The sequence below is a fragment of the Aulostomus chinensis genome, chromosome 23, assembly GCF_037954235.1.
Source record: "Aulostomus chinensis isolate RoL2024-O1b breed Wild chromosome 23, RoL_Achi_v1.0, whole genome shotgun sequence".
In the NCBI taxonomy this organism is placed as follows: domain Eukaryota; kingdom Metazoa; phylum Chordata; class Actinopteri; order Syngnathiformes; family Aulostomidae; genus Aulostomus; species Aulostomus chinensis.
The window spans coordinates 3757478-3781929 of NC_141342.1; the positions used below are offsets into that span (position 1 = coordinate 3757478).

At 44.2% G+C, this 24452-nt stretch overlaps 1 protein-coding gene across 2 annotated transcripts in view; it reads left to right on the forward strand.

The window, feature by feature from the left end:
* spata20 (spermatogenesis associated 20) overlaps nucleotides 1-24452 on the forward strand; it is a 45741-nt gene that overhangs the window by 12334 nt on the left and 8955 nt on the right. For both annotated transcript variants that reach the window (XM_086195678.1, XM_086195679.1), the window contains exons 10-15: nucleotides 1365-1577; nucleotides 1801-1993; nucleotides 3225-3393; nucleotides 9382-9590; nucleotides 16783-16982; nucleotides 18257-18337. In XM_086195678.1, coding sequence (XP_086051804.1) covers nucleotides 1365-1577; nucleotides 1801-1993; nucleotides 3225-3393; nucleotides 9382-9590; nucleotides 16783-16982; nucleotides 18257-18337 — 1065 coding nt within the window. The remainder of the gene's footprint in view (nucleotides 1-1364; nucleotides 1578-1800; nucleotides 1994-3224; nucleotides 3394-9381; nucleotides 9591-16782; nucleotides 16983-18256; nucleotides 18338-24452) is intronic.

The following is a 24452-nucleotide window of genomic DNA, read 5'->3' on the forward strand; positions in this document are numbered from 1 at the left end:
TTATTTTAACCCCAATATATGAGGCAAAGAACATTTTAAAATTCAATTCACAGCAAATGTGACCCCCACCACAGTCAACCCCAACCCTCTCTACCACAAACATTTACTTTGCCGTTAAGCAAGAAGAAGGCTGTGTGTGATGTTGAGATGTCACATTGGAGAATTACAGTTTGGCACTTCAGTTTGATTTCCTCGGGTCGAAGCTGCTCCTACACTAGGAGTACTCGACTCCTGTTGTGTTTTCTTTTTTCTTGACTGTCAAATATTCTTTAGCACAGCATGAATGCAAATTCTAGCCGTTAAAACCGAAGACAAAAGACACAGGAGTGGATAGAGAGAGAAGACGAGGGGAGAGAGAGAGAGAGAGGTCACAGTTTAAATCCTAGTTGGATTCAAACCAGGGAGGTTGATATCTTCTGGGATGCACTAAACACTGTTGGTCCTCCTTGCGCGTTTAATTTGACATTCGTCACATTCTTTGTGTCTGATGCTCAAATGTTTTCAGTCAATGGGGCTCAAGCGTCTTAGGGTTTGTATCATTCTGCAGACAACAATTGTTCTGTTGATTCAGAGATTGCGTCCTTTGTGCTGTCCACCCTGCCTTTCCTTTAGCAAAGCATCATGCTTGTAATATTCTGTCTGTTTAAAAATCTATCACTTAAACTCATGCTGTGTTGCAGGGATGGCACATTTTCACCGGCCAATCCTGAGCACCATGAGCTCTCTTGTCCAAAAGCCAATGGGTTTCTGCCAAAAATAAATTCTTGGGCAAGCAAAAGTGGATCAGACGGGTTTATTCATCCTCACAAATGGAAACCACTTTTATGATCTTTGAAAATGAATTGTTATAGGTTAGGCTATGAATGAATTCCACAGAGACGCGTGACTGCAACACCGGCACAGCTAATCCTCACACTTTCCTCTGTTTTCACCCCGATGACGTTTAAAGTCCTCGACACCCACGTCGTCTCAGTTATTCACATGTTGGCAAACGCTGTTTTTCAGAGGCCTGCAAAAGCCTTGATATCCCAGAGTGTGCTATTTACTGATGTAATTCACTCCACAGAACAAACGATGAAAATATCCCAAGCTTATGTGACCCACAGGCTTTATTTGCGGGATTCAACCAAAGACTCGACGAGGGAATCGGCTGTTCGGCAAAGCTCGCATATTTCTGGGTTTTAGCACTAATTCTTGTCCTATTCTATTGTCCGTAATCACAACTTCTATTGTCATTTGCATGTTCCTAAAAAGATGTCACTTATTTACCACGCATCTGCACAGAGATTCTTACTGTGTATGGATCCCAAGTCCACTCGCAATTAATTTGCAGCTTTTCCCTCTCCTCCTCTTGCCTCTAATAGTCTGGGGGCTTCTACAGTGCAGAGGATGCAGACTCTGTCCCAGCGTCAGGGGGATCAGAAAAGCGCGAGGGGGCTTTCTGCGTCTGGACAGCCTCAGAAGTCCGGGAGCTTTTGCCAGACGTGGTGGAGAGCACTACTGTGTCGGCCACACAGGCGGACATTGTCATGCACCACTACGGGGTCAAAGAGCATGGCAATGTTGCTCCAGAGCAAGTGAGCTGCGATGCGTTTCATACACTGTGTACTTATTTTTGATGTCAGTGTTTTGAGCAACTGCTCCTGCCTGGATTACATGTAGAGATGAAATTGTGGCTTTAATGATGTGGAATATCAAAATGGATCGTGAGCTGCTATTGTTGATTCTGAAGCTGCTGCATTAATGTGATACCAGGACAGCTGTGGCTGTTAGTTTCATGTGGGTTCTCTTTGTTGCCAGGACCCCCATGGAGAGCTGCAGGGCCAGAATGTGCTGATCGTGCGTTATTCAGCGGAGTTGACGGCTGCACGCTTTGGCATTAGTGTGGAGACGGTCAATGAGCTCCTGGCCTCGGCCAGAGCCAAAATGGCTGAAGCGAGAGTGAGTCGGCCACGCCCGCATCTGGACACCAAAATGTTGGCCTCCTGGAATGGTTAAGTTCACACACACCTCTGCATCTGCCTCTGTTGTTGGGACTCAGCTCTCTTCCCTTTTCATCCTGTAGATGATAGATTCATGAATGTTTGGGGAGTGCTCTGCCACGGTTGGCACTTGAGATGATGTCACTAGCTGCGACCTAGCAGCTTCAACTAGAAGTCACAAGTCCAGTTTGTGATATTAGACATAATGACCCACAGTGGAGACCCACAGTAGAAGGGGACCACACTAACACATGCTACCGTGCTCACACCTGGGATCCAGGGGAAGCCATTAAGGCCTCCACTTCTGCTTTAATGTAGATCCAGCATGGCGGCCCTGTGGAAGATGAACCAGTATCTCTGTCTAGATATATGAGGCTCATTTGAAGCTAATGAACACAAGACTTATTTATATTAGTTGATTATACACTAATTAAGTTAAGGTTATCAATATATTCTATTCAATTTCTGTAACTTCATCCCTGTAAGTCAACAGTGCTCCTTTAAGTCTCGATATCAAAACTGTTGTCAATTCTTTTAATGCTTGATTACAAAACCATAAATAAAAGTCACCATAAAAAATACTTTTTTAGTACTTTGACAGCTGACAGTCAGATTGATCCACACAAACATTTACACACACATCACTTCCACAAAATACTATACATATTATAATAGAGGCGCTAGCTGACACTTTCCATTCGTGTGATGCCAATTTTGACACTCCTCCACTGTGTTTGTCTAGCATATTGTCTCTGAAGTGATTATTTAAAAGAACAAAAAAGAACAAACCACCACAAATACACAAAACACACGTTCACACACAAATATGCTCCCAGGTCTGACATCTCAAGATAGTGAGTGTTAGTGAGGTAATGAGGCCCTGGGATCCCGAAAACTTTCCAATTAGTCGCAAGAATCTCCTCGTCTCTAATTAGGAAACCCCTCCATTAATCACCTGTCCTCCACCGTGGTGCTTTGAAGAGCAGGCCACACACTCGCCGAGCTTTGATACACCACATGAAAGAGGAGTGGAAGGAAAGGAAGGAGTACATGTAAAGAGAGAAGACGGGGCTTCAAAGAGTGAAAAAAAAACCCTACGCTTAGACTGTGGAGAGGTTACACACCGGCTCATCCACGGAGAGATCTTGCAAACAGAGTAACAGTCATTTTATACTCTGCTGAACACACCATTATCATCATCACCATCATCATCACCATCATCATTGCCTTTGCTTCCCTCAGGTCTGATGCTGTCCGCCTTCGCTCGTGTCGGAACTGTGTTGGGGGACAAGGCCTTGCTGGAGAGGGCGGTGCAGGCTGGCAACTTCCTGAAGGAGCACCTGTGGGATGCTGAAAGGCAGACTATATTCCGGTCCTGTTACCGTGGAGACCAGCTGGAGGTGCAGCAAATGTAAGAGATGGAGCTCATTAAATGAGGCGGTTGAAGAGTCAGTGTTTCCATGATGTGTCGTTCCAGATAGAATGTGGTTCTGATGAGCACTGCGTCATGGAACCCATCCAGACTCTGAACTTTACAGACGACTTGATTTGAAACTTGCGATTGATGTTGACGCTCGGATTCTCTTGTTGAGGTCCTTCCTGCTGATTCATAACGAACTTGAACAATAACTGTTTCCATCAACGTATTTTTAAGCACAGTTTGAAGTCACACAGTGGAAAATCTGGGGAAAAAAAACACGCCCAACAATGTTTTTAATGCTCACTTTTCTTTTGTTTTTGTTTTTTTGTCTTTTTCAAAAAAGCGTAAATGTGCAAAACAGGAGCTGGAAACCTGTGATTCCTATAAGCTCTGATGTAGTGAATCTGTAAGTCATGTGACCGACCAGCCGCCACATATGTCCCTCATCTCTAGGTCTGGTCTTTGGTGTTTCTGGTTTATGAGCTCTTCTTCTGCTTCTTCTGTGCTGCCTGTTACCGACGTGTAACTTTGCCTATACTGCCACCTTCTGACAGAAATAGACACTACTGCGTGTAACCTGGTTTATTTGTCTAAACCACTCTTTTCTTGCACTTCTAAAAAAAAAAAAAAAAAAAATCTCTGAAAATTTGAGTTCAAATGTAAAGGTAGTTTATGACAGTGTTATGGATCACCTTATTTTCTCTTAAAATTGTCCTTTAAATCCTGGAAGACTGGCTAACTGTCTGTGTATGAAGAGCAAACCAGGCATTTGGGAGAAATCTGATCAGGGAAGGGAATCAGAGAGCATGCTCAACAATAACCTGGTTGCTGTTGAACCTTGATGCCAAACGGTGTATGTGAAACAAGATTAACCGAACTTTAAATGGATCAGGAAAGCCGGTTGACTGAGTATGATGTTGAAGCTGAAGAGTTGTTTCTGCTCAGAGCTTTTTAGATGCGTGGGTGGGTGGGAGGACAAGTTCTTTAGCGGAAGAATATGCTGTTGCTCCTTGCTGCTGGAGGTGTCCTGGTTCTGTTGGCCAGCAACGTGCCCTAGTTAACATGAATGAGGGAGTGGGAAATGCCACCGAATCAGCAGAAAAAAAAGATGCCACAACACACATGATGAAATGCATTCATATTTAGCGGATACACACTCATGCCTAAACACTCTGGCCTTGTTCCACAGCTTCTGTCCCATTCATACTTGTCCATTTCAGGATGTTGCCAGCAGTGAGAATGCTTACCAGGACTTTAGTTTCCATACGTGGGTAAATCACCCTGTCATAGCAGGCACACATGGGCTGTGGGCTGATTTACAGGAGCAATGGTAGGCGCAGAGACTAACTGGGTTAATAGGCTGTAGCTGTGCACAGGAGCTGATGCCAGAGGTTTTCTGTGGCCTCGCCTGGCACTGGAAGCTGGAGAATCTTACTGCTGGCTTCAAGGACAAAGGGGAGGCTTGAGAATGGGAAACCTGTGGCAGTGACGAGGCCCACTGGTGATGTTGAGTCATTATTGATTTTGGGTCTTACGCAGTCGTCTTTCTGGTGCTTTGCACTGTAGTTACAGGACGTATAACTGTCAAGAAGGATTTGTTTTTCCTTGGATTCTCTGGTGAGATTTGTTTTGTTTTGTTTTGTTCACTCATTTTGACTGCAGGTTGTCTACAAGAAGAGACTGCAAGATGCTCATGTTCTACAGTGTGTACACAACACTGTCGGGGAAGATTCTTGGTCATCCAGGTCTTGATGTGTCTTAAGCGCTGTGTAGCTGTCATCAAGACTGTTTCAGTTTATTGAAGACACACGCCTCTCATCCAAGAGCCTTCTGCAGTTCTAAGTCACTGGTTTGGAGGTGCAGGCTTTTGTAACTCTGCGTGGGTGTGACCCTCTATGGAGTCACTGGGTCGCAGGTGAGCTCTTGGTCTCAGAGTTGTTGAGGACAGACATTTTTCCCCTCCTGCATCACTTCTTTGTACTTCACAATGCAGAAAGAGCCAGCCACATATGTTTAGCTTGAAGCTAATGGAGACTGACGACTAACAACAGCTAAACTGTCCACAAATGTCTGGTTACAAATTCTCAAGCTCATCATCCAGTATAATTCATGTCCTCTTTATCCAGCTATGTGCTCGGTAATCTACAAACGCTCGGATTTGAGCTAAAAACAAACAGCCTGCGTCCAGCTTGTGCTCCATCGCCCTGGATAGCACCGAACCAGAAGTGGTTTAGCTTATTTTAAGCTCAAACAATAAGTGTTTATGGATGACTGAGTATATGCTTGGATACAGAAGACATGGTTTATATCTGATGATGTGCTTCTGAGTTTGAAAATTGACAGTTTTGTTGTTGTTGTTGTTGCCAAATGTTCATGGCTGCTCTCTCTACATTCTGGGGTCACAAAAAAGTAATGCAGGATGGAAAAAAACATCTTGATAAGCTCAATACACATTTTTGTGAGTACTCGAAAGGCAAAAAAACCCCACTTTTTACTCTAGGTCAGGTGTTGACTTTCATGATGTCTCTCATTACTTGTCTACTACGTAGTAACGGGTCAATATCCGAGTTTGTCCACAGTTTCCACGTCATACCTGCGTAGGTTTAACACTGGCGTGTGACTGATTTCATGAAGTGGCTGTTTGTAGAATTGATGTCATGCATGTGTTACATTTCCAAAAGTCCTGAGACACCTGAGCAGAGAATGGTGCCATTTGATTGTTGCTCCATCAGCCATGGAACATCTCGTTCCAAACCCTGGGCATTAATCAGCTGCTGATTCCATGCATTCCAGCAGAGTTTGGAAGCTGATTGTATAAGTTTGCTTCCCTTCAGTCACAGGAGCTGATGTGAGGTCAGCCATCGATAAGGCCATCAGCCAGCGGACATTCCAATTCATCCCAAAGGAATTTGGATGGGGTCATTCAAGTTCCACGCTGGAAACCAAACAAAACTCCAGACCAAGAAAATGTGTGTTGAGAGCTGTTGTATTATACCAGGCACGGTCCCTCTCAAAGCTGGTGCAGCTATTTGAGAAACAAACTGGTCCGAAGTAACGATTTATCGGAAGGTACAAAAAAGAAATTATTCATTTCTTGTATTCTTTTTGTTCTTAGTGTGGGTTTAGTTACATTTTTACAGAAAAACTGCCCTTTTTTCCCCCTCGTCCATAACTAATCCCAAAGTATCCAAAGAACAATAGTGAAGACTTTTCTTCCATGGGAGAGATGGTTTCATACACGCAGCAACACAAACAGACATGCAAGATGAGGACATTCAGTAGACAAACGGCATAGCAGCACACTGCACTTTAAAGTAAACGTTCACGACCAGCATTGAGTGAAAGTATTTTCCTTCCAGTGTGTGCTGACTTCTTGTGAAGACTGTGTTGAGTAGTTGAAAGCGTTTTTCGAGATGGATGAATTGTTTGAGGTGTCACCGTACCAGCTGGGGCACCCACAGCTATTGGAGATGCATGAAAGGAGGGAATAAAGACCGCCGCAGGAAAACTTAGACCAGAGACTTAAAGGGAATTCTGTCATGTGGTCTCACTGTTCCTGGACACGGTCATGTAGCATGAGCACATAGAAGCTAATTAATTTAGAATATGAAGGTCACGCTTGTCGATGGCACTTGTGTGACCGTATTGCTCCGGTAGGTTTCTGCTTCTCAGGCTCATTGAAGGGGAAGTGAAGCAGTGAGTGTGAGTGAGTGTGTGAGGCTATTATTCTAAAACTGAGTGAGGGTTGTAGAATGTTAGACTGTCAAGGGAGTGACTTACTGAACACACAATTGAACGTTCAGAGCCTTTCTGAATGGCTTTAATTCTGTGTGTGTGTGTGTGTGCGCGCGCGCACGCACACACACACACACACACACACAAGCGCGAGCGAGCAAGCGAGGCCGTCTTTATGACTGCCACCCTGACAGCAGGTCACCTCTGATGACATGTCACTGTGTGAATAAACACACACCAGGGTGACGCAGCTCCTGATGGAGGAGCCAACCTGAAATGAAAAGCTGTTCATACGCTTGGAATCAAGTGGCCTAAATAACGAAGGGGCAAGCTTGTGGTTGAAGGGTTGACGGGATCAGTCGGGGTGGGAGGTGAAGGAGCAGCAGATCAGACTGTGCTTTTCATGGGCAGCTTGCAGGAGAGAACATGGCAGTGTGAGAATGTGATCGGGAGTGAGAAACCCCTGAATAAAGAGAGGCAAAGAAACAACTAAAGAATATTCTTTAAGATGTCTCCATGGAAACTGATTTTGTGAAATAAAAATCAAGGGGGAAAAAGTGTAATGTCAGAATGTTGATTTTTAACACTACTGTAAAAAGTACTTTAATCTGTAAAAATATAACCTTAACAGGAGAAAGAAACAGGTAATGTAAGTCTAAAGTAGCTTTTATATTTGGAATTGGGTGCAGCGATATTATAATATGTAACATACTGTATATATGTATTCATGCAACATCTGTAAACTGAGCAGAGCAAAATGTGGCAGCTTGGTTTGGGTTTGAGTTCAGCCATGAGTCCACCTACAAATGTTCTGAACTGCCCCCTACAGGCCAATGTGTGGCAGAGGCGTCACCTACAGCAACAGGAGGACTTCCTTTCCTTGAGCCTCAGAAACGGAGCTTGAATCGGACGCTTGTAAAGCTCCACTACAGTGTCTGAAAAGCTACGTTTGGATTCAGAAAACTGCGATGCAACAACCGAGATACTGAGAAAAGTAGTTCCGTTAGTAATGGCTGCTGCCAGGCAGCACGTACAGCTTCCGCCACTGTAATCACAGCTGAACTTACACACTCAGAATTATACCCGCTAACATCGCGCAGACACAGTTAGCTCTTAAAATGCTTGTTACGTCTAACACCTTACGAAAACATCTTGCAGTGCATGGTTTTTTTAGTTGCTGCTGGTTGGACCTGGTGGTCAGTCTTTGAGCGGTACGGATGTGTGTATTAGCATAGAACTGCAACAGAGAGAGAGTGCATTATAGCACAATCAAGCAATCTGTGCTTCACAATCTTCATCCATCACTAATCCCTCACCACCTGATGCTGTCATGCGTAATCACCCGTCGCTACCGCTGTTGTTTGAAATCTGTCATTTTGAGAAAGTGTAAAGTTTAGAGTGTGTCTTTCTCTGCCCTCACAAATCTGACTCAGGCTGTGTCTGTCTGGGGGAGATAAGCCCGGTTGTGACTCACCACCTCCCTGTGACCGCTAAAGTCCTCGTGCTCTTCATCTCCTTCAAAGTCCTGTTTTCAGCCTCTTGACCAGCCCTCGCAGTTTCCATCCCTCTGTGCTCCAGCCTCCCCTGACGCAGGGCTATCTGGCCTCCTGTCACCGTCCGTCCCCCTGCACTCACCCAGACCTGGTGTTACTGTGGGAACGGGACGGAGCTTCTTGGGGCTTCTTGGGATGTGGCGGTGTTACTGGAAGTGTGGGTAGAGAGAGGGGTGCAGATAGAGGTGGGCCGCCGGCTTTGGGCGAAATGTGAGGACAGCGTGAAGTAGGGGAAGTCAAGATAGAAACGGAGAGATAGATGAGAGTAAAGATGAAAGATGTCAGAGCCTGGATGTGTAAAAATGCCAAAGTTGTGTGGTGGCAGTTCAGATGAGGAATATCACATGAAGAAAAGTGTGGTTTGAGGAGGCGACACAAAACCTTTTGTTTGCTTTGGAAATGTAGTTCTGTCCTGTCCCAAATAATTCCTCTTTGTAGTCTTGCTTTTTCTTTTCTAGGTTGCTCTACAGGCTTGATAGAAACCGTGGTTCATCTTCATCTGGCTTTAAAAATTAGCATTGGGTGTATAAAAGATGAGCGGGGGAAAAAAAGAAAGTGAACTAGTTCACCAACACTAACATATCTCGACATTTCTGGCATTGATCTGTCCATGAATTCTTAATGAAAAAAGTCCTAATTCCTGCTCTTTTTCTCTCATGTATAATTTCTCTTCTTCCCATGTGTTCTCCAGATCGCCGCCTATTCCTGGATTCCTGGATGATTATGCCTTCATCATTTGTGGTCTGCTGGACCTCTATGAGGCCACATTGCGGACGGAGTGGCTGCAGTGGGCCGAAGAACTGCAAGTCAGGCAGGATGTGCTCTTCTGGGATGAGCAGGGCGGCGGCTACTTTTGCAGCGATACCAACGACAGCACTGTGCTACTGCAGCTCAAAGAAGGTGAGAGATGGAGAGTCGAGATCACCGGGGATCTTTTAGAACAAGCAGGGTCTGAAATTAGATTGTCCATGTTTAAATATGCACTCTGGCTTCCATTAACAACTCTTGGTGTCGCCGACATTGAGCATGGCTCTCGCTCTCTCTCTCTCTCTCCTTCCTCCCTCTCTCTCTCTCTCCTTCCTCTCTCTCTCTCTCTCCTTCCTCCCTCTCTCACTCCATTTTAAAACTAGGTTGACTGTGTGCATCTACAAAACCCAAAACCAGTGAAGTTGGCTCGTTGTGTAAATCGTAAATAAAAACAATACAATGATTTGCAAATCCTTTTCTACTTATATTCAATAGAATACACAGCAAAGACAAGATATTTAACGTTCGAACTGAGAAACTTTATTTTCTTTTGCAAATAATCATCAACAGAGAATTTAATGGCAGCAACACATTGCAAAAAAAGTTGGCACAGGGGCATTTTTACCGCTGTGTTACATCGCCTCTCCTTTTAACACTCAGTAAACGTTTGGGAACTGAGGAGACCAATTTTTGAAGCTTTTCGGTTGGAATTCCTTCCCGTTCTTGCTTGTTGTTCAAGAGTCCGGGGTCTCCGTTGTTGTATTTTACGCTTCATAATACGCCACACATTTTCAATGGGGGACAGGTCTGGACTCCAGGCAGGCCAGTCTAGTACCCGCACTCTTTTACTACGAAGCCACGTCGTTGTAACACGTGCAGGATGTGGCTTGGCGTTGTCTTGCTGAAATAAGCAGGGGCGTCCATGAAAAAGACGTTGCTTGGATGACAACATATGTTGCTCCAAAACCTGTATGTACCTTTCAGCATGAATGGTGCCTTCACAGATATGTGAGTTACCCATGCCTTGGGCACTAACACACCCCCATCACAGATGCTGGCTTTTGAACTGCGCCTATAACAGTCCGGATGGTTCTTTTTCTCTTTGGTGTAGAGGACACGACGACCACATTTTCCAAAAACAATTTGAAACTCATCAGACCACAGAACACTTTTCCACTCTGCATCAGTCGATCTTCGATGAGCTCGGGCCCAGCGAAGCCGGCGGCGTTTCTGGGTGTTGTTGATAAACGGCCTTCGCTGTAGAGTTTTAACGTGCACTTACAGATGTAACGACGAACTGTAGTTACTGACAGTGGTTTTCTGAAGTGTTCCTGAGCCCATGTGGTGATGTCCTTTACACGGTGATGCCGGTTTTTGATGCAGTACCGCCTGACGGATCGAAGGTCAGGGGCATTTCATGTTGGTTTTAGGCCTTGCCGCTTACGTGCAGTAATTTCTCCAGATTCTCTGAACCTTTTGATGATGTTACGGACTGTAGATGATGAAATCCCTAAATTCCTTGCAATGGCTCGTTGAGAAATGTTGTTCTCAAACTGTTCGACAATTTTCTCACGCATTTGTTCACAAAGTGGTGACCCTCGCCCCGTCCTTGTTTGTGAATGACTGAGCATTTCAGGGAAGCTGCTTTTATACCCAATCATGGCACCCACCTGCTCCCAATTACGGGAGCCTGTTCACCTGTGGGATGTTCCAAACAAGTGTTTGATGAGCGTTCCTCAACTTTCTCAGTCTTTTTTGCCACTTGTGCCAGCTTTTTGGAAACATGTTGCTGGCATCAAACCCCAAATGAGCTAATATTTGCAAAAAATAACAAAGTTTACCAGTTCGTTACGTACGTTAAGTGTCTTGTCTTTGCTGTGTATTCAATTGAATATCGGTTGAAAGGGATTTGCAAATCATTGTATTCTGTTTTTATTTACAATTTACAAAACGTGCCATCTTCACTGGTTTTGGGTTTTGGCCAAAACACCGGCCACAAGCAACTTCCTGGTGCTTTTAAATGCAAGTTGTAGCCTCTGAAATCTACATTTCTTGGTACAGAACAGCCTGATGCTGCATTTAATTGCTCACTGTACGGTCAGAAATAGAAAGACAACTCTATTATTTCTCAAAGGAAACTGTCGCGTGGCATTAAAGGCTGGTCCTTTTCAGTGATTATTGGTGGGGTTAATAATGCAACAAGAACAAAAAATAAACAAAAATAACATTGATTAGGCCGTCCCTAGCGTCTCTAGCCTCCTGAGGACCCATGCAATCAAGAAAATACGATGGACATTGAGGTGCTGCTGCTGCTGAGCCTCGCAATAGATGGAGCGCTGCCGCTGTTAAGTACTACTGCATGGAAGAAGAGATAAATAACGGAGTTCCAAGCCTCCGCTGGAGCCAGTTTGCTGATATCAACACATTCTTCACGATTCGACCGTAGTGAAGGAACCCAAGAAATGGATGGCGGTTGTTTAATAGAACACAGAAGAAATTCTGTTAGGTGGTTGTAAGCGTTCATCCATTCATCTATTTATCCATCTGTTTCGCTCCCACATAAATCCTTCAAAGTATCGATCGATCCTGGGCTTAACAAGATGGAAGCCTGGGTTTGATTGCTGTCGGTCTCACTTCACTGCTTCAAGGAGGAAGGAGGGAGGGAAGCAAGGATGGGGAGATTGATGGATGGATGCAGTGATGAACAGCGGGAGGATGAAGGGAGAAGGGGAAAGAAGGGGAAAATTGACCTCCCCATTTACTAGGAAATGGAGTTAAAGTCGATTCTTAGATGCACCGTGATTCTCTCGTGATTGATTGAATATTTCTTGATGAAAAAAGTCAATTAGGGGAAACTTAAAACCATCTTCGGAGCATCCTGATTACCTGTGACAGGGGACGTATGTCCTGGGTTGCGTGACAGTGGGGCGGTGTGTGTGCCACGCTCTGCTACTTCCACTCTCTCCTGCTAAAGCTTTCACAGTGACAGGATGAGCTGGAAGGTGAAATATGACATTATCCCACATCATAACGGACAGGCAGGGCAAACCCTCGGACACCGCAAAGAAGTCTGTAAAAGACATTTTCAACATGTCCGACCTGTTAAAAGACTTCCCCGAGCGTCGGGCCAGCAAATGTGATAACATCATTACATTTGATGAGGCAGTTAAGAGCAGTAGAGCTCAACCGTGACCGCCCACTTTTCGAGCAGTTCAGGTTCCGGAGGTAAATTTCTCCTTTAATTCCTCCATTGATATTTCAGAAAGTCCTGATATAGCAAATTTTGAAGCCAGGAAGTGATGAGATGAATCCTGACCGTGAATTGTTTGATTTTTTTTTTTCCAGCACAAAATAACAGGAGAACAGAGTGGAAAGGTCAAAGGTACCTTGAGATTTCAGGAACTGCTCACCCCACCAGGGATGATGTCGCAAAATGATGTTTCTGACCCAGTGATTTTTAAAAATGCCGATTTTTAATGATGTCAGTAAACATAAAATCAAAATATTCCACATTTCTTGTCAGATAGGGCAAACATGTTTCAGCTGCAAAGTTCTTCTTAACAATTTGGGTGACCCTGTGAAACAAAAATTTGAGCTCAGTACAAATTTCCATGGTAACAGCACGCTACCACCTATCAGAGAAGTTGCTGGTACACTTTAGGATTGTGGGTAGTGTAGTTATTCTCTGTGTGATTGCTAATAAAACCCGTTTTTCTTAAAAACAAGGTTGATATCCTGCGACCGTGAGGCTTCTACATGAGCAGACACCATGGTTTCCACCTGTCTCCCTCGGGGTGAGTCGACCTTACGGTCAACTCCCCTGACTGGGATTTTCACCTCTGGAACCCCCTTTGAGCCCCATACCTGTTCAGTTGTGGCTGCAAAAATAGCATTTACGCTGGTAACACCAACTTAACCAGGCGCTTTGATGTCACATGTGGACGAACCTCCGGCACATTTTTCAAAAGCGTAGAAATAAGTTAAACATTGATACAGGCTTACATTTTCTTTGTCTTATTCATGAGCTCATTTCAGTACACTTCATATTCTCAAGTACTTGTTTTGATGTAAATACTCTATACTTTTATTTCTTGGCACACACGTTGTGCTATAATTAAGCGCCAAATTGGTTCAAAGAGCTCCAGAACTTCCCACAGTCTCTCTCAGTACAGTGTCACGACTCTATATGTTGCACCGTTTATGCGCATTTTGGCCAAGTCTGCTCCTGTTGACACGTCTGTGGTCTGCAGGGTCGCAACAAGCACATGTCCATAACGCTGCATGTAGCTGGGATGCACATATCCTGAGTTTGGACTAGTGTCTGTTAATGAATCTGTTTATTTTAATGTGGGAAATTATGAAAATTGTGTTTTGATAGAGAGTAGTCGTCATCATTAATCAAAAAATTCGCCTACATCAAATAATCATGCTGTTGAATTGTGGTCGCCTGAATCGTAATTGAACTGTGAGGAAGCTGGAGATCCTCATCCTCCAGGGAGGTGCAACACTCTCCCCTTCAGGTTGAACCTCTCCCCCATGAAAGCAGTGAAAGAGGGATGCTCTTAGTCTCCAGGTACTTTGATCCCCAGACCTGTCAGAGCTGTCTCCGTCTTCTCTCTCAGTGCATCGGCCCCGGTCACAGAGCTACAACCTTCTCAACCTACAGTGGGAATCTGAAATCTTTTTGCCTCTTGTCATCTTGCTTCCATCTCAAGTCTGTCATGAATCCTCCTTCTTCGACTGTTTTTTTTTTTCTTTCTTTTTTCCCCTGGTTGTCCCTTGTTGCCCTGGAAGCTTGGAGCAGGGACTTAGATGTGTGTTTTTTTTAAGCTTCGCTACTGGTGACAGTCGGCACTTGAGGCATGAGTTGTTTCATGGTGCCATTCCAGCCGATTCTCTTGAACACATCGTCTTAGGAACACTGTTTTACTGATACATTTTCTCCCTATTATATGAAATGCATCAAAAAATGTGCGAGCAAATCAAGAGCAGGGCTGACAACACACGAGCTAAAATAAGAGCTACCATGGATCATTAGTCATGAATATATTAGATGACAAAAATAAACTTAGAAAATACTCTACTTTACCAGTCATAACTTTTGAATCATTAAAGTTACGCTCCTGCGTCTCTGCAGCTGTCTGTCACCCAGGTGTCTGTGAACCGCTCAGGAAAATAAAAAACAAATTGGACTTCTCTAAGAACTCTGAAGCGGTCTACAAGAAGGGCCTCAGCCGTCTCTACTTCCTCAGGAGGCTGAGGTCCTTTAACATCTGCAGGACCATGCTGAGGATGTTCTAAGAGTCTGTGGTGCCATCCTGTTTGCTGTTGGGTGCTGGGGCAGCAGACTGAAGGTAGCAGATGCCAACAGACTAAACAAACCCATCCGGAAGGCCGGTGACATTGTAGGGGCAAAGCTGGACTCTCTGACGGTGACAGAGAGGAGGATGTTGTCTGAACTCCACACAATCTTGGACAGCATCCACCACCCCCTCCATCAAATCCTGGTTCAACACAGGAGCACATTCAGTGCTGGACTCATCCCACCTCAATGCACCACAGAGCGCCACAGGAAGTCATTCTTACCTGTGGCCATCAAACTCTTCAACTCCTCCCTCTGAGCGATTCATTACTTAACTGTGCAATACTTTAACTATGCTATACTCTTGTCATAACTACTGTGCTTTGTAAATAGTTTAAGCTTATTCCTATTCTTTTTCTTATTCTTATTTTATTCTTACTCTTACACTTTATCTTATTCTTATTTCTTAAAGTCTGCACTTTCTAATTATTGTAATTTGTAACTTTATACTTCACTTTATAGTACTTCAAGAGCTTAATAACTGTAACAACAGAATTTCCCCCTGGGATTAATAAAGTATTCTGATTCTGATTCTTAAAATAACCTCTCCTGTGTGGCTCCAGTGTTGTCACTGAGGAGTTTTGGAGAAATATGCTTATTGTTCATCATTTTTAATGCTAAGCAATTAGAACTTCTCCAACTGAAGGTAATTCCGCTACACTTCTTTTCATTTCGCTCTGGAAGACAGTTCTTCTTCTTTGACTCAATGGTTACAGCTATGGATAACTTCACTTATACCGCCATCTGGTGACAGCATTAGGTAGCCCTTATTATTCCAAACCATACTTAACATGCATTTCCTTTTTGGCAGAGTATCCACAGTTCAGTGACATTTGAATGAAAACACAACAATTGAGAATAAATGTCTAAGATTTAATGTGCCAGCTCTACATTTTCTTCACATAAAAAGAGAAAACACGTGTACACTTGTAGAAATCTGTGTTTCTGGTGCAAGTTGGCACTGATGGGCCCGGAACATGGAGGGTATAAAAAGCAGAAAGTTATTCATGCTTAGAGCTGCTGACAGATCAGAGATGATGGCTGCATGTGCGCGCGTGTCTGTCTGTCCTTGTGGGTTGTCACACCTGCCTCGTGTGTGTTTATTGGAGCTGACATGTGAGAGGTTTCTCATCTGAGAGGACTGACTGTGTCATTACGGCGCGGCACCGTGTAAGGTTGAAGTCCATTAGTGACACCACAGCCGCTGCTGTGGGTTGGCCCGCCTCTGCAAGACGGATTACCCCGGACTACGCTGTCACTCTCATGTGCCTGTCTGTTTCTGATAAAATCATTTACTCCATCTGTAACTTGGCATTTGTTCGCTTATATTTTTAAAAATGGTCTATCGGATATCAATTTATGGGGAGACGAACATTCAGATGTAAATAGAGTGTACCGTAGATTCCGGGACAAGCTAAAACCTGTGGGTGGAGGTGCGGCAGCATCTGTTTGGTTGAAAAACCTCCTGACCTCCAGATCTTGAGGAGGCCAAGTGACGTCAGCCACTCTAAAGTTTTCTGAGCGTCCCTGAAATTCCTCTCCAGCTTTCATCTTTGTCTTCTTCTGGTGGCAGCACTCTCCTCACTCACAGGACATACATACTCACTCCCTCCACAGGTTGGGACCCAAACCTAAGGATAAGGTGTAGTTTTTACCCGCTGGTGCCACGCAAGGGACTCTTACAGGGAATAATTCAGTCTTCAGTCCCTCTTTAACTGACCACCACACTGGCAGGCTTGTTGGTCAAAGTCCCCCACGTACGGCTGCTGGCAGACTGGTTGGCTGCTGTCACGTTTTTCTTTTTTCTCTGGCTCACTTACACACTGAGACATGTTAATATACACAACATCTCTGAGATGCAGACATGGAGCGAGGCCATAGGTCATGAGAAGGTGCGGCTCTGAAGCCTGCTAGACTGACGAATCTGTCTGGAGCCCAATATTGAGGCCTTCTGATGATGGTGTGTGTGTGTGTGTGTTGTAGATCAGGACGGAGCTGAGCCCAGCGCTAACTCTGTGTCTGCCTCCAGTCTCCTGCGTCTCTCCCACTACACTGGCAGACAGGAGTGGCTCCAGAGGTCCCAGCGGCTCCTGGCCGCCTTCTCTGACCGTCTGACCCGGGTCCCCATCGCCCTTCCTGAAATGGTCCGAGCGCTCATGGCGCAGCACTTCACGCTGAAGCAGGTTACTCCCATAAACACACACCAGCACACATGAATGGATCATACACTCAGAGAGTTTAGTGTAAGATTGAAGGAAATCCATTTCAGAATTAAGAGTCTTTTAGATTTCCTTTAGAAAATTTAGCACCAGCCTTTTGACTTCCACTGAGACATTTTATTTGTGATACAGATTCTTTGATTTTTTTCCTTTTAATTATTTGGATCAATCAGCTATCAGAACTCTTGATGTGCTATCACTGGCTGGAGGGATGCTTTGAATCAATCCAAAAATCCTTTTTCTATTAAATACTCAGGAGAAGTTTTCGCTCTGTTTTTTTTCCTTTCGTATCTTTACACTCAACTGGAGCGTCTCTTTCACAGCAGTTGGTCTCTGGTTTAATGATTTATGTGATTCACAGCTTGAAGCTGCTGTAGGTTTTTGATTGGGGCTGCAACACTCAACTGGTTGTGATCTTCTTTCCTTCAGATTTAGTGGCCCCTAATTGATTTCAACATCAGTTCAACGGTTTATTTTTTTTGTTTCATATTAAGAACATTTGAAGTTGTTTTATCTGCGGTGAACTGGTTCTCTAATTGGACACTCTCAATTCAGTTCAACAAAACAAATCCAGGATTTCAGACGTCATGCAAATCCCTCAATTACCACTTCATTCCTGCTGGAATGTATCCACTGTAGTGCTTCAGTCCTGTCTGGAGTCAGTCTTTAATGTGTCATTAGATACTGGCGCTCAGCGAGGTCGTCCGAGGACACAGGCTCCATCTCAGCTCTTTTTCATGAAAGCGGACTTAATCCCTGGACACACTTGATTCTTGAAGCCTTGATTCTTAATAGCCGTCATGCTTGTAATGGGTTATTTGAGCAGTTTGGTTCAGCTCAAGTTATATAATCAGTTTTGAAATATTAACAATCAGCCTGAAACCGCTAAAAAAAAAAGTGCAGCAGGAGTTACCCTGAAGTGCAACTTCCAGCATGAAGGTATACATTGATAGCTATAGAAAGAGAGAGAGAGAGGCGAGGTGGGAGGGGGGAGGGGGGGTTTCCATCACATGTGACCTGCAGAGGATAAGGTGGGTTTGCAGGACGAGGGTAACGAGCTCAGGGCCGCGGCGAGGCTTGACAGGCCCTGAGAAAACACCTGCCTCCCTTATTACTGCTACAAATACCACACTGACCTCCATCACCTCCTTTCCCTCTCCCCTCCACTCTTGTGCCACCCCCTGTCATTTCATTCTGTTCCTCCCTCACATTCACCTCGTCCTCCTCTGTTGTTTTAGATCGTGGTCTGCGGTCAGAGGGATGCCCCGGATACCTCGAGTCTTCTCACAGCTGTCAACTCCCTCTTCCTGCCTCATAAGGTCAGTGTTAGGAGACCAACTATGTTACTTTCTAAAGCGGCCGTAAAAATCCGAGATCACCTCGACATCTCTGTGATGGTTAACGTGAAAGAAGTGCTGATGAAATCAGAGGAGGGCCTCAGGTAGACCAGTGCCTGAGGTGAAGGCCGGTTCAAGTGGGTTTCCTCCAAGGTCAGGTTGAGCTCCTCTCCAGACTGATGGACTCGCTGTCACTGGGAGTCAGACTCGTATGGATTGCCAGCATTTATGCTTCCTTTGGCCACATTTCTCAGGACTTCAGCCTTCAACTTTGAGAGAACTCTGTGCACTTCCTTAAAAAAAGGGTTTGTGGTTTATGGGGAATAGTTCAACATTTGGAAACACGCACACACTCATTCACTCTCCAGCCAAGAGTTTGATGAGATGATAGATGCAGCAGATAGTCTGCTTCGGTCAGGATAAATGACTGGAAGTCTGGCTTCTGGTTAAGAAATGGTCCAGCAACCACAATACTTGTCTAGTCTACTGACCCATTCTCACACACACATTCATGCACAAGTCAGGGTTCCGCACAAATGAATCACTGACTGTAACTCAATTTTTGGTAATTTGGCAAAAGAAAACTTGGATGTGGATTTATGCGCAGTTCCATTCACTACTTTTATGCAAATAGGAGGAAATGAACAAATTGAAAAGAGCTGGATGGAAATGGAATCGGGGGTGCGCCCCAGATGACCCGTGTCACCTCCAGAGCCTTTCACATCTTCTTAACCCTTTGAAGAGACTGACATCTTTCATGAGTCACCCAAAAAAAACTGGACACAAAAAGTAAAATCTAAACTGCTTCTGTTCATTGGGCCTAACCAGATACAGATCAGTCAATTAAAGCTATAAATTGACTGCTGACACACTCCTCATCTATTTTGTTTTTACACTCCTCACACGCACACGAGCGCACGCACACACACACACACACACACACACTCACACACACACACACTCTCTCTCACACACACACACTCTCACACACTCTCTCACACACACACACACACACTCTCACACACACACACACACACTCTCTCACACACACACACACTCTCACACACTTACACACACACACTCTCACACACTCTCTCACACACACACACACACTCTCTCACACACACACACACACACACACAGCTACGGTGGTTTTTGTAGTCAATATTAGAATTCATAATTTGGCCTCTGTTTGTCCCGAGCGCAAAATATTGTGTCTCATGTTTAGGTTGAGGCAAAAAGGAGTTATTACCCATGATTGTTTTGAGCCAGGTAGGTGCACATGCGTCTGCATGTACATGGACCTTCTGACTGGAAGTGAATGAGTCACGAGTGGTGAAATGACACATGATTAATGGGAAGAATATTAACTTCATTCTATAAATGGTAGCAGGGAGCAGAGCTACTTTTTCGTCACACCCAGACGACGCCGGGTGTGTTTTCTACCTGGCTGAACTGCGGTTTGGAGTTCCAACCAGACAGCAGTCACATGGTTGAATTTACCCTCTTATACATGTATTAGTACATGCAGTTGTGGTATTAAGGCGTCTTGCCTACAGTATTTCATCTGCCAAGGAGGTCATGTTCTCAGAAGTGTTCGACTTGTCTGCCAAAAAGTTAAATGTTAAGTTGCATTGTTTAAGATGACAGCGGTCCTGACTCAACTACTAATGTTACAAAAAGTCAGAGTAATTCATTGGAAGGAAGCATTGTTTTAGATATTCATTTTAACAAAAACACCCGTTCAAATGACTTGTCTGGATGGAACCTTGTTAATGTTAACATGCTGATAGCAAACACAGGCAAAGTTCCCTCCTAACCCTCGTCGCTGCTGTTTGTTTGTTTGTCCTTCAGCAGGAATTTTTAAAAACTGAAGGCTGATTTTTTTGTTTTTGTTTGACCAAACTTGGTGGAGGGATGTGAAGGAAGGACCCATTACATTTTGGGGAAGGTCCTTTTAGCATAAAGAAAATAGTTTCACATTGAATTCAGCAGAGGTCTTTGGTCCCCAAGGACCGGGATAACGTCATCTCCCTTTGGGGGAGGAGAGCTCTCTCTCTGTGTCAACTGGCTTTTTAAACCTGGTGTTAAATTCATCTTCATCCGGTGCCGTTACACCAGCCGAATATTTAAGGATTAAAACCCCTGTATTCTCTCAGGTTCTCTCTGATCCAATGCACATAATTCAGTGGCTGGTTAATGCATCTGCTAATGCTGCAGGCTGATACGAGTGGTGGCCTGCGGACGCCTGTAAAAACAGTAATGGATGAGCTGAAGACGCAGCGAGGGTGTGACCAGAGGAGTGCACTGGTCCTCACAACTGGGACTAATAAAAGATGGTAAATGAGAAAGAGATTCCCACTGAAAGTAGAGCAAGAGTCAGCAGGTACCTCCAAGAGGTGAGCAGCTTCTACCCAGAGAGAGAGAACGTGCGCTCTCTGTGAGAAACCGGAGTTTTCTTACCAAGTCTGATCCAGAGTTCCTTCTAATGAGCCGTCATTGAGTGTGAGATTAGGAAGAAGACAGAGGTGTGTGTGTGTGTGTGTGTGTGCGTGCGTGCGCTGTAAATTAGTGGCAGCAGCCAACTACCTACTACACACAGGAGGAAAAGCCCAGCTGCCTGCACCAGTGATGACATACTTCATGAAGACACACCAGCAGGCGTACACACTTGAAATGCTCTGTGTGATGATTTCCTCATCACATCAATCAGCCTCCCTCCAAACTCTATGACTCCTTTTACACACATTTCACAATGGCGGCATGAAGATGATTATTATTGCTACCATTATTAGCACGGCGGGTGTAATTGTGATTTTAAGAGCAGTCTTACGCGGCATGTAAACTCACCAGTGTGTGCTTTTAGTGAGACATCTGTTAGGCAGTGTTACTACCTCCACTGCATATTTGCCTCCCTCTCTTGAGGCCGATGAGTCGATAGATACTTTTCCCTCTTCTTAATGTGTACTAAAGAGGTGAGACCCCAGGGAGACCAGCTGGCAGCTACTTAGCTTAGCACAAACAATTGTAATGGGTGGTAAGTGTTAGCGTATCTCCATCAAAAGCCATCAAATACACCTCCTAAACAGTCTTAGTCTAGGTTGATATAACGGGGGCTGTTTATAACATTTGCTTTGAAACAGTAAATAAAGATGAGGAAACATTGTGACTTGAGAATGGGATACGTTGTCGGAACAAGTTTCCTGACTGGGTGATTTCATGCAGCACTTCAAAAGCCCTTGTAAACATCAGCCAACAGCACTAAACGTTTGTTGACAATTACAAAAGAATGAGGTTACTTCTGGACAAATCAACTTCAAGAGTCAGACTACACACAGATTAGCCTCCCAGACCTGTAGATTAAGAGTATCCTGTGTGATCCAGTCCTCAACTGGTCCCTGTGGGGCTAAATCTTCCTCTTTTATCTCTGCCTAAAATCACTGGACATAATCTTAATTGAAGCCATAACCTTTGGCATTTCTCTTTATTTTCCGACACCTTTAAAAGAGCAATTTAGTCATCAAATATGATTCACAATTAATTCCTGATAGCAATGAAAACGGGTCTGAGCAGATACCCTGAGAGCTGCAGAACAAATACAGAGATAATGGATAAGATTAATTGCAAGAAAAGCAATCAGGGTATTTGAAAATGGAGAAACTGTATGAGAGATCAAGTATTAAATGAATGATGGAGTCAAGGGGGTGCATCATGTAAGTACTAAGGGTGGATGGGAGGATGTGAAATGAGATAAATGAGAGAGGCGGTTAGAGGGGCGAGCGAGGGCATTGTGCTCCACGTTACATTAGGTTGCTATGAGGAGGGAACACGTCTAATCTAAATCCAATTACTCCGCGCCTGTTTTTTCTGCTTTGAGGCTAATTGTACTGAATGAGTTGCTCAGAGCTCAGCTCATGCTAATCCAAACACACACTAACACACACTCTCACACACTCACTCACTCACTTGCGCTGAGATCTTCACTTCATTTAATTTATTTACTATTTTAATTCACACAGAGACTCCGAGCCTCTCAATCCGCCCCAGCGGAGACCTGCTGCTGCAGCCGCGGCTTGTTTCTTGTTTGAGTAATTTATACCGAAACATCAAGTTTAATTGCAACTGCTGCAATAAATTGTGGTTAATTATTGTGTTACACAGAAATGTAGCTTGATTAGAGGTAGGTCAAAGACTGTTGATTGTGGAGCTGCTGAAGTTGGAATGTAAGATGCGGTTTGCGTGCATGGCAGAAATACATGGTGCTAACGAGCTCATCAGCACCAGTTATTGTTTTTCAGTTCATCGCACGGTCCCTGTGGACATTTCGTGCCAAATTCAAAGAAATGCCCTCACTGGCATTCCTGAGATGCTGCTTTGGGACAGATATTACATGTATGTGAGGTGACAGTGACCTTTGACCACCAAAATCTTCTCAGTTCCTCCTCAAGTCCCAGTGGGTGTTTTTTGCTAAATTGGGAAAAAGAATCATTCACTCTTGAGCTAACGTGCTAACAAGAATTTGCTGGCTGGGTTGAAGCAGAGTAAGATGGTACAGAAGCATCTTGCTTTCCTCTCACTGCTGCAAGGTGATGTTCTGTGTAATGACGAGTCACTGAAGAGGAGAAGCGAAGGCCATGGCTGACAGAACAGTTCATTAAGGATTTTAGCTGTTAGCAATGTTGCTCTTTTACTATGACACTTCTATATTAAAACATCTTTACTCTTGGTTTTTTTTCGCTTGATAGGAAGCTCTAATGGGGTGAAATATCGACTACAAATTGCAGCCAGTCAAACATTGGGGTTTTATAATAGGGTTGCTGGGATACAAGAAAAAAAGAAAACCAACATCTATAAAATTGTGAGACATGAAGTTGTCAAAGTGCTGGCTTTGCTTCAGGCGTGAGGGTGCACTGTGCAGCCGCTGTTATTGTGCAGTAGAAGTCTTGAGGGTGAACAAACCAGAAATACCACGTAACACTTCCATGATGAGTGCCTGCCACTGTGACTTAGACCACCACGCAAATATTTTCAGTTCATCCTCGAGTCCCCGTGGATGTTTGGGCCAAATTGAAAAAGAAAAAAAAAAATTCAGACAGACAGATAATGCAAAACCATAATCCTTCGACCCACAGGTGTCACCGGAACAGACGTCAGAATATCCGGCCACAATATGAGTTTATTAAATGCGCCCCACCTGAGTCAGGCGACAGTGGTGCAGACGCTGAAGCTCCGTTTCAGCCTCACCTCCTGACACAATGCTATCGTCTGATTGACCTTTATGGAGACCACCAGTCAGACAAGTGGGAGTAAATACAGGTAGATAACGACCCGTGCTCAGAGCACCTTTACTGCTGGCTTAAAATGTATTTACAACCATTCGCACAACCATAAATTTCAATCCCATAAAGCAACATGGTATTCTGGACTGCATTTTGATTTACACCCTGTCCTTCCTGCCATTAGCTCATTTACAGAAAAACATTTTATATGTTGATTTATGTTATTACCTCTGCCAGGAGGTTATATATTCATATATTCAGCTGCCTGATCATTTGTTAGTGGCCTCTTGGTGTGTCAGCAGCATGGAGCAAAAACTACTGAGGGGATTTTTCCCAAACTTGGAGGTGTGTAGGTTGGGTCATTTATGGCGCAGACGTGTACGCCTGACAGAGAGCCCTTTTAGCTTGAGCAGGCGTTTTTAGTGTTCACGGGGACGAATGGAAAAAAACAAAACTGAAGGCATCACGTGACATGGAATATATCCAGATGAAGTTCTTTGTTTTGTTTTGTTATTCAAGAACGTCGTGATTTCAGCTTGAAGTTTAGGATATGAAATGTCACCACCTTCTCATGCCATGCTATTGGGCATTGGTGCGAAATTGTATTTCAATCATTGATATGTAAATGCTAATCCAAGAGAATATCCGTACTACATTTTAAGAAATTCCATTGAGGTGTTCCTGTGGTATTATTCTCATGTGAGGGTACCAGGACTTTGACCTTTGACACCAAAGTATTTTCAGTTCACCATCAGATTCCCTGTGGACATCAGAAGTAGTTCAGACAACTTGGAAATGCTGATGTCACTGAGAAACAT